The sequence below is a fragment of the Phlebotomus argentipes genome, unplaced genomic scaffold (genome assembly GCF_947086385.1).
Source record: "Phlebotomus argentipes unplaced genomic scaffold, Phlebotomus argentipes genome assembly contig_6, whole genome shotgun sequence".
Lineage (NCBI taxonomy): Eukaryota > Metazoa > Arthropoda > Insecta > Diptera > Psychodidae > Phlebotomus > Phlebotomus argentipes.
In genome coordinates, this window is record NW_026776145.1 from 5,300,900 (window position 1) to 5,318,342 (window position 17,443).

At 40.9% G+C, this 17,443-nt stretch overlaps 2 protein-coding genes across 2 annotated transcripts; both read right to left on the bottom strand.

Annotated features, from left to right (window-relative positions):
• Positions 1-1,294: 1,294 nt before the first annotated feature.
• Positions 1,295-2,646, bottom strand: LOC132258198 (uncharacterized). Its single transcript, XM_059755361.1, has 3 exons — positions 2,312-2,646; positions 1,767-2,244; positions 1,295-1,705 (listed from the first exon to the last, which is right to left on the bottom strand). Exons 1-3 carry the CDS (start codon positions 2,644-2,646, stop codon positions 1,295-1,297), a joined length of 1,224 nt encoding a protein of 407 aa, XP_059611344.1.
• A 3,268-nt stretch (positions 2,647-5,914) lies between these two features.
• Positions 5,915-6,311, bottom strand: LOC132260544 (chymotrypsin inhibitor Ani s 6-like). The gene is made up of 2 exons (XM_059758743.1): positions 6,190-6,311; positions 5,915-6,131 (listed from the first exon to the last, which is right to left on the bottom strand). The coding sequence occupies exons 1-2, from the start codon at positions 6,293-6,295 to the stop codon at positions 5,956-5,958; spliced, it is 282 nt and encodes a 93-aa protein (XP_059614726.1). The 5' UTR covers positions 6,296-6,311; the 3' UTR covers positions 5,915-5,955.
• Between the last annotated feature and the right edge of the window lie 11,132 nt (positions 6,312-17,443).

A 17,443-nucleotide genomic window follows, 5' to 3' on the forward strand; every position in this document is an offset into this window, starting at 1 on the left:
TTGAAAAAAGTCAGTGAGTGGAGATTATGTAGTAAAATGTAAAAGCTCTTCTTGATGGAGAATGAAAGGAACTATATAAGCCATTACAATTTACAATAATTGAGAATTATACAATCATTTCAGCATTATTCTCTCTCGTTTTACTGACTGTTAATGTATTCCATCTGTTCTGTGTCTCACTCAGCGGAAGTTCATTTCAAATATAGAGCTTTGCTTTAGAAATTCAAGTGGCTCAAGTGGGAAATAATGCTTCTGGAGGTAAGAAAAATATTTGTTTAGTGTGCAAATGTTGAAGCAAATGCTATTCAATTAATTTTCATTCGAAATTCTTCGTTTTGAGCAGGTTTTTCGCTGGGGAAAAATCATTTCTAAAAAGATTGAATTGCCAATGAAAATCTCTTTCGACCATTAAGCTTTCTTTTATACGCGAAAAGCTCGATAGATTTTCAATACGGATATTGCGCAAATGAGACGAACTCGCATCATTTTTTCCGCTCCGGGAAACTTTGGGAAGGCACTTGAGGAGAGATTTGATTTATACGGCAACAGCACAGACACTTCTGACCGCTGCATCCAATCGGATGTGGTCTCATTGGGGTGAAAGATGGTTGGAAGAGTGTCTCGAGGGAGTCGAAGATGTGGTCAATTCACAAAGTGTTTATCGTTCACGATTGTATGAAATTGGTCGTGGTTGCCCGACACAATTCTTCTACGTGACACAATAAATGACTGTGTCCAGTGCAAAAGTCTGCTGCGAAAGCTCTTTCCGAGTGTGGGGTGTATAAATTGATCTCCAGAGGGCATTTTCATCACACTGAACAAAGCGCCAGAGAGGCCAAACGTCCAACTTCCATGTCAATTGCTGCCCAGCGAAAAACCCACCACTCGAGACTGTCACAGACGTGATTCCCTTTTTACAAGTCGCTCCTCTCGTGCAAAGAAATACTTGAGGCCTAATTTCTTTTAATATCCCACAGAACAAACTCTGAGCGATCCTTCACGAGTCCATTAAATTGCAGTTATTTTCGAGCGTTCGTCTCTGCCACAGCAGAAAAAATTCATTTAAATCTATTCTGGACTAAAATTCACTCTCTTAAATGGGAAAATAATTGTTTTCGCAGGACTTAATTGGCTTTCAATTATTTCAATCACCCTTAGTAACGAGGAAAAGCTTTCAGCAAATGATGCAAATAGCAAAATACGATAATTTTAACAACACTTTGTCAATAGATGTCGACTTTTATATTGATTACATTTTTTCAGTTTGAGAGATTTGTTTCCAAACGAAAAATATTTACAAATCAAGAACTTTCATCTTGTCGAAGTGCTTCAAGAAGCTTCTCGCGACTTCAGCAAATCTCTTCCCTGTCAGCATGATCTTGAGCATGTCCTTAGCAGCTTCTTCATCGATCAAACCATCAATTCCGCTGCCCTGCTCAGATTGACGTTCCATTACAATCACGGGAAAAATATGAGTGGCTGTGAAAAAGCCATACATTTCGCGTTTTCCCATATCTTCGAGCAGATCGCCAAAAGAGGGAATATTTGTCTGCTTTTGATCTTCGAGTGTCTGTCGAAATGCGTCATAATAAACGCGCAAAAGCGATTCTCGCTGATTTTCTCGAACCTCTAATGTTGGACTGTTGTTGAGAAAATACTGAAGGTCGTGCGCTGGTGAAGAATAGTACGAAAATTGAAGATCTACCTAATAAATGCGATATATAGACATAATTTGGACTTAATGGCGCGCGTTTTTGTCTACTCACAAACACAATATCGATGGGTTTTCTGGTCTGTTCGTCGTATTTGAAGAGGAAGTTGTTGATCCAAAAGTCACCGTGATTCAAAACTCGATAACCATCGAGTTTTGTCTTCGCGCAGTCGTAAAAATGTTCCCAAATATTGGGCTTCAACTTCTCCATCTTCTTGGCAATGTCTTCATATCCGGGCCAAGTTTTCACAATGTCACAGAGCATTGGGAATGTTCCTTTGTAGCACTGTTGAAGCAGACCCGGATCTTCAATTGTTCCTTCCATTAGTCCAAAGTTGTAGAGGTTCATTAAAGTGGGATCTTCATCGGCAAGAATCATGGAAGCTGCGTGCATTTTGCCGAGCTTCTTAAGCGCCAATTCGCAGTGGTTGAAATCAAGGAGTTCTTGTCTGTTTGCCATCTTCAGACCCATTTCTCCGAGATCTTCCACAACGATGATCTTTGCATTCTCATCATTAAGAGTGTAGTAAAATCTAGAAATTGAAATTCACGTCTTAATAGCACGAAATTGTTGAAAAATGTATTAATTTTCAATTTTACCGTGGTCCGAAAATTGTTCCTCCTGCAATGTTGCTCAGCTTCGGAAAAATCCTATCGAACATGTCAACTTCCTTCTCATAGACTTTCGATCTCGCCATCAATTGCTTTCCCAGATCACTGTTCAGGAGAAACTTCACAATGCACTGCACTCTCTTCTCCTTCCCATCTTTATCTTGATAATTAATCACAACGCGATAAATCGTGCTGCAATAGTTTTCACCAGGCGCACAACCGAACTGAATATCGTAGTTCAGCAATTTGAAGTCTTGCAATTTGAAGCCACATTTGAGAACTTGCTCAAAGAACGATCTATTAATATACTCGGGAACGATCATAATAGAAATTATTTTTACTTCACGACTTGGTAAAAATCTCAGCGCGATTGATACTGCAAAATATCTCTTCTTCTTTTATATACGTTGGTGCTAATTTTTCGGCCAATTATTCGCGAATTTTCGCATTTATTTTTATGGTGGATTTTTGTTTTTGTTATTGTGCTTCCTAATACATTTCCATATTATGTTGTGACGGTTTTTACTTCAGAAATCACATGTCACTTTCATGCCAACAGCTTTGCTGTCACAAAACAATTGCAGCTGAATAATTTGCAATTTCTACAATAAATCACAGGTCAAATACGTCAAACAGAAATAGTGCAGGCTTTCTGAGTAATAAATTCACTTTCTCGGTATAAAATATTGTGGTCAACTCATGAATGTATTGAGGAAGTTGCGCAGCTGTGTTGAGACCGCTCGACATCCACTTTTGAGCGATTTATGATTCGGGACATTGCTGAATTCCAATGAGGAACAATTGAATCTGAGAATTTGCGAGATGTATGAACAAATTACTGCAAGAATGTAATCTGATTTTGGCAAACATTAATAAGCCATCGTGGGATGAGTGTGGAATTATATGATTCAATTCAATAGATACGCTTCTCGTGTCCATTCGCCGGACGCAAAGGGGAATCCAGTGGGTGGTGGGCGGTGGAATGTGATGCGCAAGGAGAGATACAAAGAAGATACCAATTAAAGTGATATATCACGAAGTGGCGGGTGAAAATGCACTTTGGCTAGAGTGTCCAAAACACATTACCGACCCACTCGGCACTGGGCGGCGTGGGATCCTCACACTTCGCGATGGCGAGGCGGCAAGAGTGAATTTCATCTCTCTGTGCCGAGCACAGCGCAGATTGGGATTAACGGATACTCAAAAAGGATATTATGTGTGTCGCGCCACACCCCAACATCTATTAATTTCCATAAATTTGCTGAGAGCGAGAGAGGAATTTTCATCTGCTTTAAACACATGTTCGAGCGCCTGAAAGTGGAAAGGAGGATATTTCAGGATTCCCGCCAAGTACTATAATTCATACACCATTGCATACCAGCGCTCATTGGATTCGGGGCATTTTCTTTCGGCTGCGCCACACCGAAATCCCAGATCGGAGGCCGAGAAGGCATGAGGATGGACGGTAATGGCCAGGAAAGTATCCACTCGCTTCTCATGCAAGTCTAAAATTGTTCCACAAACAATCACATATTAATTATTTACCACACTTTGCCTTGCGGGCAATGTTAAATTTAATGAACTTCACTTTAATCCAATCTATACAAATTTCATAATTTGTTTAACTCTCAGCGGAATGTTCTTGAAGGCAAAAAGTTAGAAAAGACAGCAATGCCGCTCACTTGAGGCACTTTCACCACACTCTCTATCATAACTATACGAATGTTTTACTTTAATTCTCCGAATTTCCTCTCCACTCGTCTGAGTAATTCAACAGGATTCACGATGTTTGAAGTGGTTAGTTTCATTTCATTTGTAGCATTTTAATCCCTGCTCTTCTTGGCGTGCAGTTGAAATACAACTCGTAATGGATATTAAAATGCCTCACAAATAATGTAATTATGTGATTTTAATAAAAGTTTTAAATACCCTCAATCACAGTTGTGGTGATTGATGGTCTTTGTTTCCCTCAAGCATCACCAGAAGACTCATTCCATTGGGCTGAAACACTTTAATTTGCCCTCAGGCTCAGTGAGAAATTGTCATCATAATAATTAAAGCGAGTGCCAGTGATTCAAATCACGAGATTGGCGACGGTTAATGGGGACAAAGGCAAACAGAGTCTTGCCTCGTGGTTGGAAAAATCCCGCCTTCCGCCCCTCCATAGCCTCTGGAGTTCTCTGTGGCGTCACTTCGGCCGCCCTGAGCCTTGTGGCCAATTGATAAATGGTCTGCCACGACAAGACTTTAACAAAGTTTGCAATATGTTCATTTTTTCCTTCTTTCCTCAAAGCTTTCCTCCTCTCATCTCACATTTGTCCTCGTTCTCCGTCTCGATTTTTAGTGGAAAAGTGCGGCGCAGTAGGAAAAAAAAGCTCAAAGTGGAAGAAGGAAGCAGAAAAAGAGGCGTTTACCATGTATTTTTCACTGGAAATTTTCATGTTATTGTTTTGGGGTCATAAAAAGTGGAGAGAATAGAGGGGAAGAGAACAACATCAAACTGGAGGAAAACTTCACACAACTTCTGCCAACTCAACTTCTCTCCCGAGTGGCCACGTTGGGGAGCAACAAGACTACAAAGGGTTGATAAGCAACTAGCAAAACGCTTGTGGTTAACCAAATCACAAGGATTTAAGCTGTAAATTCACTGAAATAATATTATTACAAAAACGATGTGTAATTTTTCCGAGAACACAAAACTTTCCCATTTCTTGGCCTCTCAATGGAAACCAAGAGCTCACTTATTATTCAATATATGGCGCGTAAACCTTGAGAATGAAAATTCCCACGAAACTTCCACGAGACTTGGTGATTGTTATTAAATAAATCTGCAGTGATTCTCGACTTTTGCCCACCGAAATGCTAAGCAAATGATAAGACTTAATTCAACAAAATTAATTACATGAAAGAACATGGAGATACTTAATGGGAAACACGGGAAAATCCTCTTGGAAAATTAACCTAATGATATATATATGCCGCATTCCGCGCCATAAACTCGGGAATATTTTCCTCTGGCAAATTATAGCTGGTGACATGCGGCTTTGAGCCATGGCGGAAAAACAACATGACCATTTAATTTAATTTCTCGTGAATGGAATTTCAATCATGCTGGGGTAAATTGTGTTGTTCTCGCTGAGTTATAATTGAAGCTCATCAAGTGCGCTTTTTTTTCTCGTTCGACATCAATTTGCGTGAGCTTTTATCAATTACTGGGCAATTAATTGATTGCACAATGAGATTAGAGCAAGAGAGAATTGATACACTTTCCATGGCTTCTCGACTTCTCTTATGGACAATGTTCTGACATTCAGTGGCCACTTATCGACAGTAAAGAGAGTGTTTCATCTCGTTGGGTTGTGACGGAAGCCCTTCGAGTAGAACATTTGTTGGTACATTTGCTATATTGCAGGTCGCACACCACTCGTTCACTTTATGCCAACATTGTCAATGTGCTCACCAAAGTGCACGAAGCCTTTGAAGGTCGGCGAGGTAAAAAAAACTAATTTGTGATGTCGTTAGTTATAAAATATTGACATTCATGGCGCAGACACGCCGGTAAGACCATAAAAAAGACCAACAATATTGTTTGTGTGATTTAATGCAATGAGAACTTTCCCGAATCAACTCATTTATGGACACTCTTGCTTCGGAATGCACTGCTCGGCGTTGTTGCGAAGGTATCCAGGAGCACAGTAGCACTGATCAGGACATACAAAGTAGCGAATTCCACAATCATGTCCATCACAGTAACTATCACACGACGGGCCGCATTTCACGAACACTTGATTGGCTCCAGTGCATTCTTCTGCGTGAAAAAGGAACTTGTCAGTTGCAAAACACTCTAGTTTCTTGCACAATTTTACCTCCGTTTGCAGAAATGGCACTGATTATAAGGGCGAAAATCACAAATGCAAAGGTCTTCATCGCGGAAAGCTTCAGAGAATCAGTGATCCAAGTGTGACTGATCATTGACAATCATTAGAGAGATCTTTTATACACTCTTCATGTTGTATTGGTGGACAGGTAGTGACCACAAAATACACTACACAAAGAAAAACTATGCTCGCGTATTTTAGTCATAGAAATGCGTGCGTATCTAAGATTGTAAATTTATTAGAAATAGATTTGGTCGTGAATATAACTATTCATGCTATTGATTTGATCTCATCTATTTCTGGATGTTAAATTTTCCGCATCCGTGTACCGTTCAAATAAACTCTTGAATAAACTCTATTTGTGGTGTACTCAACTGAAAAATCCCCGGCATGTCAACAGAGAAGGTCGAATGATTCACGCTTCTACGAGTGTTTGAATAATATCACAAATAATTTTTGGTACCGAACAGATGTGCTTTATATTTTCCCGCATTAAGTGTGGGCAAACAATGAAGTGAATACATAAGTGGAATTCCAGTTTCTCAAAATTAACCCTAACGCGGTATTCAATTTTTCTACTTTTTGACTAATTGATTTTAGTTCTGGGTTTCCATACATTTTTGTATGCCATTGAAAACTGTGTTCTTTGCATGATTTAAAAATATCTGAATGCTACAGCATTGCAAAATAGAAAAAGACACGAAGCCTTATGATAAATATATTTTATTGACAATCATTTTCATGGGAGAATTGTCAAAAGCTCCACCAAAGTTTTGGCTATGAATATAATGATGAAAATATTAAATTTTGGCGAATTCACTGAATTACTCAAAAGTGTAATGATGTTCCCTTTGTAAATATCATAATGCAACTCCCAGGAAATGCTAATTGCTGAAAATTCAAGGCAATCGACGCAGCATCACAGTGTCACACACGCAAAGCGCCATTTTCATTAAATGGGTGATGTACAGTGATTCCAAATCAAATAGAGCCACTTGAAGGTTGATTACTGATTATAGCTACTACAGACTTGCGGGTTAATCTCGAATCGGCGCAAACTGGAATCAATCCTCCGTGGAAAAGCTTGGAGTGTATAAAGGTCGGATTAGCGATAATTATCGCTAGATTGTGTTTTAGTGTCAAAAATGGGATTAAGAACTACGGATTTATGACCAAAATTCGGTTCTTTAGCTTCACGTGAAAATTCGCGGTACATCAATCTGTCTCAGAGCCTCAGGTGACTCTATTTTACTTGAAGTCACTGTATATAAAAGCGGATGTACGCAGAATTCGACATATGATACTCTTGCTTTTGAATAGCATTTTAATAAAGCTCCAGAGTTGAGGGGAACAATTGAAAGCTTCAATCCCCAATTTTCACTCTATCACCATCGATTTTTGATTATTTCTGGTGAACTTGGCTAGGAAGCAATTTGTGTTACCACTTTTATTGCAATAAAATAAAATAACAAAATGGCAGAGTTTTGCTGTTTTGATTTCACATATTGTGCATATTTACTGCTATTGACACAATGATCAAATAAAGAATGGAAACAACTTAGTTGAGAAAATCAATATTTAGAAGTCCCTTCAGAATGTGCTGAGATATATGTTTTCTTTGGTAAATTCGAATTGGAGTTTCTTTAGTAGGTATAGAATATATGTTGAATATTTTACATTCAATCTATTAATAATTTCTATTCTCGAACTGCATTCAATGCATTTTATTGCAAAATGTTCTGCCATGAAATTCACCAGGGAAGAAATTGACATTGTGAATTAATAACATTTACAATATGCTGCAAATTTCGCTTTTAATTTTTATTTCATGTGTATATGCACTAAATTTCCCCACTGACGGCACTGAAGAGACGTGCAATTGTGCATGGGAATTGAACATGTTGACCTAATTTTTTTTCACAATAACCGCGAATTCTTGCGCACTTTTGCTACTCTCCGGAGAATCACAAAACATATATTTTCGGATGCTCTTCGGAGGGTGAGAGATTGCAGATAATGTAAAATGGACCATTATTCGTTTAGCATATCCACCACATAAATTTCATTTAATTTGTTTCGAAATTAGAGAGAAAATTTCTGCTATTATCCGCCGTTCTTCTTTCTCTTCTTTTATTTGGAGATAAACTTCCTCGCACGCCGTGAAGTCGGAAAATCTGACAAATACACTGGAACTTCCCAAATGCCGCGCTGCTCAGCGGCAGTCAATGAACTTTTAACATGTGAACAAGTTATCAAGTAGCACAACAAATCGACAACAATTAAGACATTATGTCGGTTGAAATATGAGCAAACATTTTTCTATTTGCCAAACAAATTTCTCACATTTCCCATGGAATTTCTCCGCTTTGAAGTAGGAAATATATCATGTGGAAAGAGTTTCGCCATTTCCACTGGCTCAGTCGACTGATTTGCTGCAAAGTTTATATTTTTGATAAAAATCTCAAGTGTTCCTGATGAGTTTCCCTCCATTTTCTCTTGGCAACACTGTAAATCAAGAGTTTATGAATGTTGTGTCCAAACACGGAAGTTGCTCTGCTCAACCTGTGCTTCACCACATTTCACACGAAATCCATGAAAAAGAAAGGGTGAGAAAATGTTGAAAAAATCCTATATCATTGAAGAATCTCCTGGCTTTCAAAAGTGCTGTGGGTGGAAAATAGGAAAGACTGTGAGTGGCTTTAGCAATAATTCACACAGTCCAAGTGGAATTTGGTGTCTGAAACGGTGTGTGAAGACCTCGTCCTCTCTATATATATATATAGTGACAATGTGAAAAAGCTCTTCCACGGTACAACAGATATTTTCCTCTGAAACCGACACTCTCATCTGCTCAAATCAAATTACCATGTTTATCCTTGTGAAGACTGTAAAAAAAAGACTGTTGAAAATTCGCAGAGCTTTCAATTCACCCACTTTTAACCCTTTCTGTTGCTTCGTGCAATTTCCTGTGTTCATTTCTGGAAATTTTTTCAAGTATCGTTTCAAATATACTGCGTTTTTCTCTGTCCACTTCACGTTTGCAACCTCAGAAGTTTCACATTCTCCCTGGGCTTCCGGGAAGACAAGCAAGCGGAGATTTTACAAAGTTCAGAGCGGATTTGAAAATAAATCACCATGAAAATAACACCACTTCATTGACTTCTCAGCTGATGAAGAGGAGAAGCTGATGTATTGGAGAAGAAAACTTACCTAACAAATGAGCTTTTCTGAGCCTTGTGAGTGGGAAAGTTAAATAGTTATTAAGTTTGTTAATTCAAATCTCAGGCATCCCGACTCACTGTATTCACTGGCAAAGGGTTTAGGTCTTTAAAATTCACCCTGCTCGGAAGCTCTGGAGCATCCTCTCAGGGACTTGTTGTGGCGCAGAGTGTTGGCGACGGTGTGTGCATGGCCAGGACGTAATGTGAATGGATGTGTATCTGTAATCTAGTTCAGAAAGCGCCTCTCCAGCTCCTCGTGGGGCGAAGATGAGAGAGTGCAGCGTGGAGCACCAAATTTATATCGCATATTCTGTTTGGGCTTGAAACAAAGCTCTCCAGCGAAAGCTTTCGGGGCGGAAAGTCGGTCATAGAATTCTTACCTCCTTCACATTGGTGGTATTTTTGGGTGGCAAGAATGGAGGTAAGGATTTCGGTGCAGCAGAGAAAATGGCACGACTGAACACTCTTCGAAGGAATTCCTCCTCTTCGGTGGAACGTAAGAAGAAATAATCACAATCTGTGTCATTCTCATTGAAACGTCTTTTCATGTACCGAAGTGATAGTGTAAGAAAAAATCATCCTCTCTTCGTGCACATTCTCCAGAGGATCCCATCTAACTTTATCCTGTGTCATGCTCATGGACCAAATAAATGGGATGTTTCTAGCCGAACAGAGCGAGAGAGAGTGTCCTGAAATTGTCCCCAGACGAGGGCAAAAAGGCGGAGGGATTTTGAGTCAATGACACGGAATGTGACGATTATACAAATATCCTTGTCACATTCAGCTGATTTATTCCTGACTTTTCACACACTCTCGCTCCTCCTCTGCTAAATTTTCCCGCCACGAGAGATGGAAAAAGTTTGTTGAATGCAGAACGCTCGCTGGTTGCCCTAAATATCACTGCAAGAATCACCCAGTGATTTGTAGACGGACTTTTTCCCCTCCTGAATTCAATTTCATGTCACCACAATTCCGCTGAAGTGCATTCTATTAATTTTCCTGCACTTCGCCTGCTGGTAAAAATCCCCCAGCATTTACTTTCAACTGAGATTCTCATCATACATATGCAAGAAGTGTAGTGGAAAATGGCTAAAGAGATTCTCAGTGTTCACCATTGTTAATTAAAATATAATGAAAATTTCACATCTCGCCTGGAAATTTACCCTCACGTCGTGACTCCCGCAGTAATGCTGAAGACAGATATGGAAGCGACATATTGCCATCGTCAAAATTAATATACACACAATGGCAGACAAGGTGCAGAGCTTGGCGGGGGAGCAGTGAAATTTTATGAATACTCTCATGAGATACTTTTAACATGTCTAACATCTCATCCAATTAATGCCGCAGGCAACTTCGGGCAGGACTTAATGTGAAATGAGGTCTGAAAGTCTCATGATTTACCCGAGATTCGAGTTGTTGAAGCTCATCGGAATGCGAAAGTCTTTAAGAAATCATGAGATGAAGTTTAAAGTTTCCTATGTTTTAATGAAAATTCTCTGCACTTCAGCATATTTACAGGCACGTTGAGCGTTGAAAGAGGTCTGGCGGAAATTTATAGAGGAGAAACATGAAAAAGTATATGGCAATTATGCATTATTTTTTTTTATACCTCTTTGCACCTCTAATTCCAGCCTTTCACTGCACGGATAGAGTTAATTCCCAGCTAATTCAGTTTTCCAGCGGAATCCTTCTGTAAATTGGCCAGAAAGGAAGTGGAGGCTGAAGTGGCACTTAAGCGTGGATGGATTTTAGCGCCTGCTGTCCATCAAGCAATCTCTCATTCTCTGTGACCCACTGTAAATCCACCGCAGGGACGTCTTCCTCTACTCATTAATCATACCCAGAGAGGGAGATTCTTTTCCCAGCATCTCGCCTCGTGTCTGTTTCCACACACTGCGAGGCGTGTGAGTTGGATGGAAATTAAGTTGGCGGTGGAGGCTTAATTGTGGGCAGGAATGGAGCACGTTCTGTGATTGTTGGCCTCGCAAAGGATTACTTCTTTTGTGGCGAATGGCATTAGGAAGTGAGGAGGAAATGCCATCAGGATGGATGGAAAATGAGTGAAAGGCTCCGTGCATGGAGATTTTTGGGCAATTGTGGCTTTCCTTAGCCACTTTATCCGGCCAGTGAATCTGGCAATGCCCTCAGGGATTATCAAGAACCCAGTGACACACGCACGTATTTGACCTAGAGATGGCATCTCTCTTCTTCGAGGAATTTCCTCAGGGGCCCAGTTAACGCAGAGCAGAGATTCTCCCGACATTCACTCTCCAACTTTGCGGATTTCCGCCTCATCCAGCCCAGTGGAGGCGCCCGGTAATTTATCAAGTTTTCCAATTTGGGTGACGACAAAGGGTGACAGAGTTCCGTGTGGTTGGGAAGGTGACGCCCTCGGAGAACACACGGTTCGATGCGGCGTCTTCGGTGGATGGAGTCAAGTGGAGAGCGGTCAATCTGCAACATTGGGATGATTTAAGACGACAAACACACTGCCAACTCATCCCTTGCCACCTCATGTGTGAAATTTTCCGTCGCCTCAACCTCAAATCAATTGATCGCGTGATTGTATTCTCTCCTTGTCCACAGACTGGGAATGGCAACTGTCATGGTTACAGATTGGCGACAAGGGGACAGAAACACCCTCCAATTATTCCTCCTAATCGATGCTGTGCCACAAAACCGGGCGCATCGCTACATTTCCCAAATATATCACACTATCAATTAATTTTCACAGAATTATCAGTGATTGAATTTGCATAATTGAGAATCTGAGAGCTCCGGAGGGCGGATTTCTATAATTCACCGACTCCTAATGATCACATTCAAGTTCACTGGATTTCCTCAATCCATATTAAATTGGGTAATTATCGTGATTCTTATGAGCACTTTCGCGTGATTTAGACAAGTAATCTAGCTGAAAATATCGCAGAGATTAAGGCAAACGCCGTCATTTCAAAATGTATACCCAAACGTTAAGCCTTGCCATGTGCATTTAATCACTCTTCATTTAGCTCTATATCAATAATTAATCTGTAATGGAAAATACTTGCGCGGTGGTTCTTCTATATGTTTTCCATCTACTCTTTAATTATGCAACTGTGCAGTGGAGAAAGACAGGCAAAAGCCCAACATATGCAAGTGCAATCGATGGCTTATGTATTGACGCTTTCAGTTATATATTTATTAGATGAATTGCGGTCGAATCGATCGAACTCTGATTAGATAGTGGGAAATTAAAGAAAAACAAATACTGCGTTAACCAATTGATTGAATTTGCCATCCTCTCGGACTATCGGCGTCGCACAAACAGAACGCTGAGGGGGCACGGGAGTGATTATCACGGATATCGACAAGTTAATTAAAAGACAACAATCTGGTGTACACAACTGAACTGTGGAATGTTCTAATTGAGTGGAGAATTGTCGGGTGATCCTTGTGGTAAATATGGTGGACAGAAAAAGCTGCAAGAACTCCCCGTGATTGTGAATTGCGGCGAACACAGAGGGGAACTTCCCTCGCAGTTAATCTGCCATAAATACAGCCAGTCAAGTGCAGACAAGGTAAATAATGATAGTTGATCAATTGTACCCTTGTATGTAATTGTTTAATTGATGTCCAATTCACTGACTTGCGAATGGCTTCTGCAGAGCGATAAAAATGTTTTTGGGGTCGACCGAAGGGTGGTTTGAAGAATGGCATCCCCAATCGATTGCAGTCACATTCAATTCACCCACACCATTGCCAACTTCTCCACACAATGTTGAGCTCATTCTCCGATTTATTAATCCAAGCACGGAGCTTTGGGGTCCGACCAGAGCGAATTTCCCGCGAACTCTTTAAATTGCTGCTGACAGTCGTGGTTTCTCCTGCTTCAAATCGCATTACCACCGACTTTCCACCCACTTCAGCACTGCAAGGGTCTCAAACATGGATTGCAGTGGTGGCAAAGTGCGAAAGCTTTCAGCTATGAGTTTACTTTGAAACACAGTACTTGAGTAGAATGTTCAATAAAATAGTGATCATAGTATCTAATAGAATTTGTTCGATGTCGCCTTAGAGTTATTTCCCATATTTTTCTGCGGGGTCTCCAGAATTTCAGGAAAATTAAGACCTTCTCTCTCCACTTGTCGCCACTCCTCGTGCTCGAAGTGTGCGGCAGCCGAGAAAATGCTGTGAGAAAGAAAGTGGCTCAGATGGAGTGACACAAAAGCTACAACATTACTCAATTTGATGTCCGCCCGGCTCACTTGGCAAACAAGAAGGGTGAAAAGTGTGTGGTTCACACATGTGCACTGGGTGAAGCCACTCTATCCCAAGATGACCATCATTGGAGTCTTCCTTGCACAATTGCTCGTCCCAAAAGCGGAGCGCACAGTCTCAGTGGGTGGGGCTGCAACATCTTGAGATATTTACCCATGGAATTGCGAAGGGAGATAAGAGGGAAAATTAAGCTCCATGCCGACCCAAAGTGGAATTCATCTCCTCGCTGGATGTCTGAGAATTATAAATCTCTGGGCTGCACGTGGAGAAAAAGTGTGATCCCTCAAGATGGGCCGCGATTTCCATTTGCCCGGCAGAAAAAAAAAATAATATCCCATAAAATTATTGGATAAAATCTGCCACAGCGGGAATATTGATGGCGCGCCTTGTTTGTGTCACGACACCATGGCGGGGAAAAAAAGGGAAATCGGAGATAAATTGAAAGTGTGACCATGGATAGCTGAGGAGCGTGAGAAGTATACTTTTATCACCTTCAGCGACACACCTGGAAATTCAGCGATAAGAAAATATTGCACTCAATGTCATTCGCAATATTTAATCTAAACGACATTTATGGCCAATTTCACCCGGCATTGATTTAAGCAGCGCACCACTTGAGATTTCTTGTAAATGCTTGAATTTATGGTGCTCAGGATTATTTACTGGTTATCCCCAGATTGTGATAAAAATAGGTGAAATTGAAATGGAATTTGCTAAATTGCCATATAGAGATAGTTCCCGAAGCGCCAGGCACTCCTTATTCCCTCGCTCATCTGCTTGATGGCGACTTGAGCGTGAGAGATAAGACGAAGTGTTGGGGGTGGATTTCACAGGGAATTTTCCACTCTGGAATTGGAAGAGTGAAGTGACAAGTCCTCCAGTGAGGAATTCACTGGCAATGCATGGATGGTAAAAGGGTTCACGACCCAGAGGGGATTAGAAATTTCACATGAATCAATAAAATGACACTGGGGAGTACCTTTTTGCCACTCACTGTCTCACATTTTCTCCCCCATCGCTCAAATGGCTTAACACTCCCCAAACGGAGCTTTTTCTCTTACACACAGGATGAGAGAAAGAGGGACTTTTTCGGGGTTTCCACCAGAAAAGATGCTTATCAGCCTAAACTATTACCCTTTTCTCCGGGGCCACCGGGAAAATAACAGTCTCTATTTTGATTTATATGACTTTGAGCATTTCTCAGTGGGTGGAAGTATTTGCATAACGTCTTGTAGGAAAATATATCCACTCAATATTCACTGATTTTCATCTGAAATAAAATAGTAAAATTGGGGATTTTCTTCTTCGCATTTGTCCGTGTGTGGAATGGGAAAGGTCAAAAGTTCACATTCATCATCTTTGCCACTCACAATGAACTTCTCTCTTCCCTGATAACGCCCAGAGACGCAGTCTGTAAAGCTCCCATGAAAGAGCTCATGGGGCACTTGATATGCTTTATTTCAATTTTAAACTTTTCACCCCGCGATGTCCTCAAAAGCACGCCTCGTGGAATAAAGCTGCAAATCTCCCGTGCGAACTTATCTTTGTTGCGAGCTATCAAAGCACTTAATGATGTAATTCACTTTTTTATCAGCGCTGTCTTCCGCATTTAATGAAAATTGCCAAAATGAGCGCAAAAGGTGAGTCTGTTGCTCTGCGAATCTGGGATTGTGGGTGGAAAAAAGCTTCAGATGCCAGAGACATGGTATAATTTTCATTCCACACGCATTCAACTTATGCAAATTCAGCCCATTTGACATCGTTTTAGCCATTTCTAAGAGCCCAGCCCGGAGGGGCGTGTGAGATAAAGCTCCTTACACAAATTACTGCAGTGACTCGTCAGAGACAGAAGAGAGTCCTCGACACGCCCGTGCACGAGACGCTAATCTGATGCCCTCTCACATGGTGACACGCTCATTATCGCGGCCGTTCATCGCTTTCTGCCACGACAGCCGGAATGACTCTTGCAGCACCGTCAACTTCTTACGAGGTGTGAGTCCCTGTTTTTTGCCCTCCGCCAGCATTCCGTTGACTTAGGTTAGTGCCCCTCGTCCTCCGTGCGCCTTTTCTGCCATGCCAGAGCAATAAACCTACCCCTCGATAAGCGTCGTTACAGCTCTCGTCTCCGCCTCCTTTGCCCGCGCGCCGCGAAAATGTGAAATTCTCAATGTTGGAATTTGACAAAAGTTTCGCAGCTTTCAACACTATTTCGCGACTCATGGTCTCTGCGAGGACCGCCCTGGTGAAGGGGGAAGAATCCACCCCCGCAAAGCGCAGTGGGATGAGTGCGAAAGCACATACTTCAAGCACCAGCAATTCAGGTTTCTCCCTTGGGCGTGAGTTGAAGTGTGCACAGATGAAGGATTGGGAAGACATTATCAAATCGCACACTTCTGCCACAAGTTCCGCGCCTCAGCTCTGAAGCTATCTCAACATCGCCGACCCGAAAGACGCTGTGGAGAGGGAGAAAGAGCCAGCAACGAAACCAGTCATATGGATAAATAAAGTTTTGACTGTAACACAGAGAAAAGCTGTTTACTTCATATTATAAAGTTAAAAGTTTGGTTTGATATTAGAGCGGTTTTTTTGTGAGATTTTCCAAGTGGATATGTGCTTTCTCGAGCTTGAGCAAGAAGAAAGTCTTATTGAAACTTTTCATGGCGCTACATTACGAACAAGAAGCAACTTTCATCATTTCTTCCTGTTTTTTCCCCATTTGCTTTGCCTCATTCTCTCTTTCTCTCGTTCTCAAGTCCCCTCGATTCAATACAATACCTCTCTTCTTGCTGTGCGGCTAAGAATTCTCCTTTCCTCTGAAGAATACTCGAAAGTTTTACACAAATCATCTAATCTTCGATGGGGGATGAGAAGAGTTGTAAAGTGAATAAAATAACCTAGGAGAAAACACTCTAAAAATGTGCATCTTGATGTGTGTTTTGAGTGATTTTCAGAGTTATTTCTGAACAAATATCAATAGATATACTAATAGAAAAGACAGGAAGCAACATTTGATATGATAAGTGTCATTTACTTCTTCACAGACTTCTCTATGAGTGAAATTTAGCGGTCAGAATGATGTGAAAGCTCGTTTCAACCCACATTAATATACATATCAAAATGTTTGCTGAACTTTTTCATGTGGACAATCGCATGAGATCATTGAATGAAGGAACATTCTGTAGCGCGCAACAGTAATTTATGTAATTTGCGCTCATCACGTGAGTAATATACTCATCACGATTTTAAACTGAAATTACATACATATTGCAAACACCCCCGAGTCTGCGAACCGCGGAAAGCGTCCATGGAAAATTGCTGCAGTGTAGTTTTGCATAGCATGAAACCTACTCATTAATCTGTCTGCAGACTTGTGAGGGATTATAACCACTCATCTTCATAATCGCAATTGATATGGAAAATTCTCCCAAAAAGGTAATTTAAATTTTGACTACACTTGCGTGTGTGTGTATGAAGCTTTGATGCAGCAAAGGAGGACAAGGACGGAGGAGATGAAAGAAAGACTCCGCTAAAGTTGAAAAGACGATAAGGAGCTTTTGTCAATTGTCTGCAATCGTCTTATTTTGGGGTTACGTTGCTGAACAACCGAGGAACTGAAAGTGATGCGGGAAAGTGACTTTTGGTGCTTCATGATCTGCTTTTTGCAATTGAATCATAAAGTGCTTGTGGGTGGAGAAATTCACATTGTAAATTATCTGTGACGAGAAATAGGGAGGAAATGGATATTAGAATGGTAATGC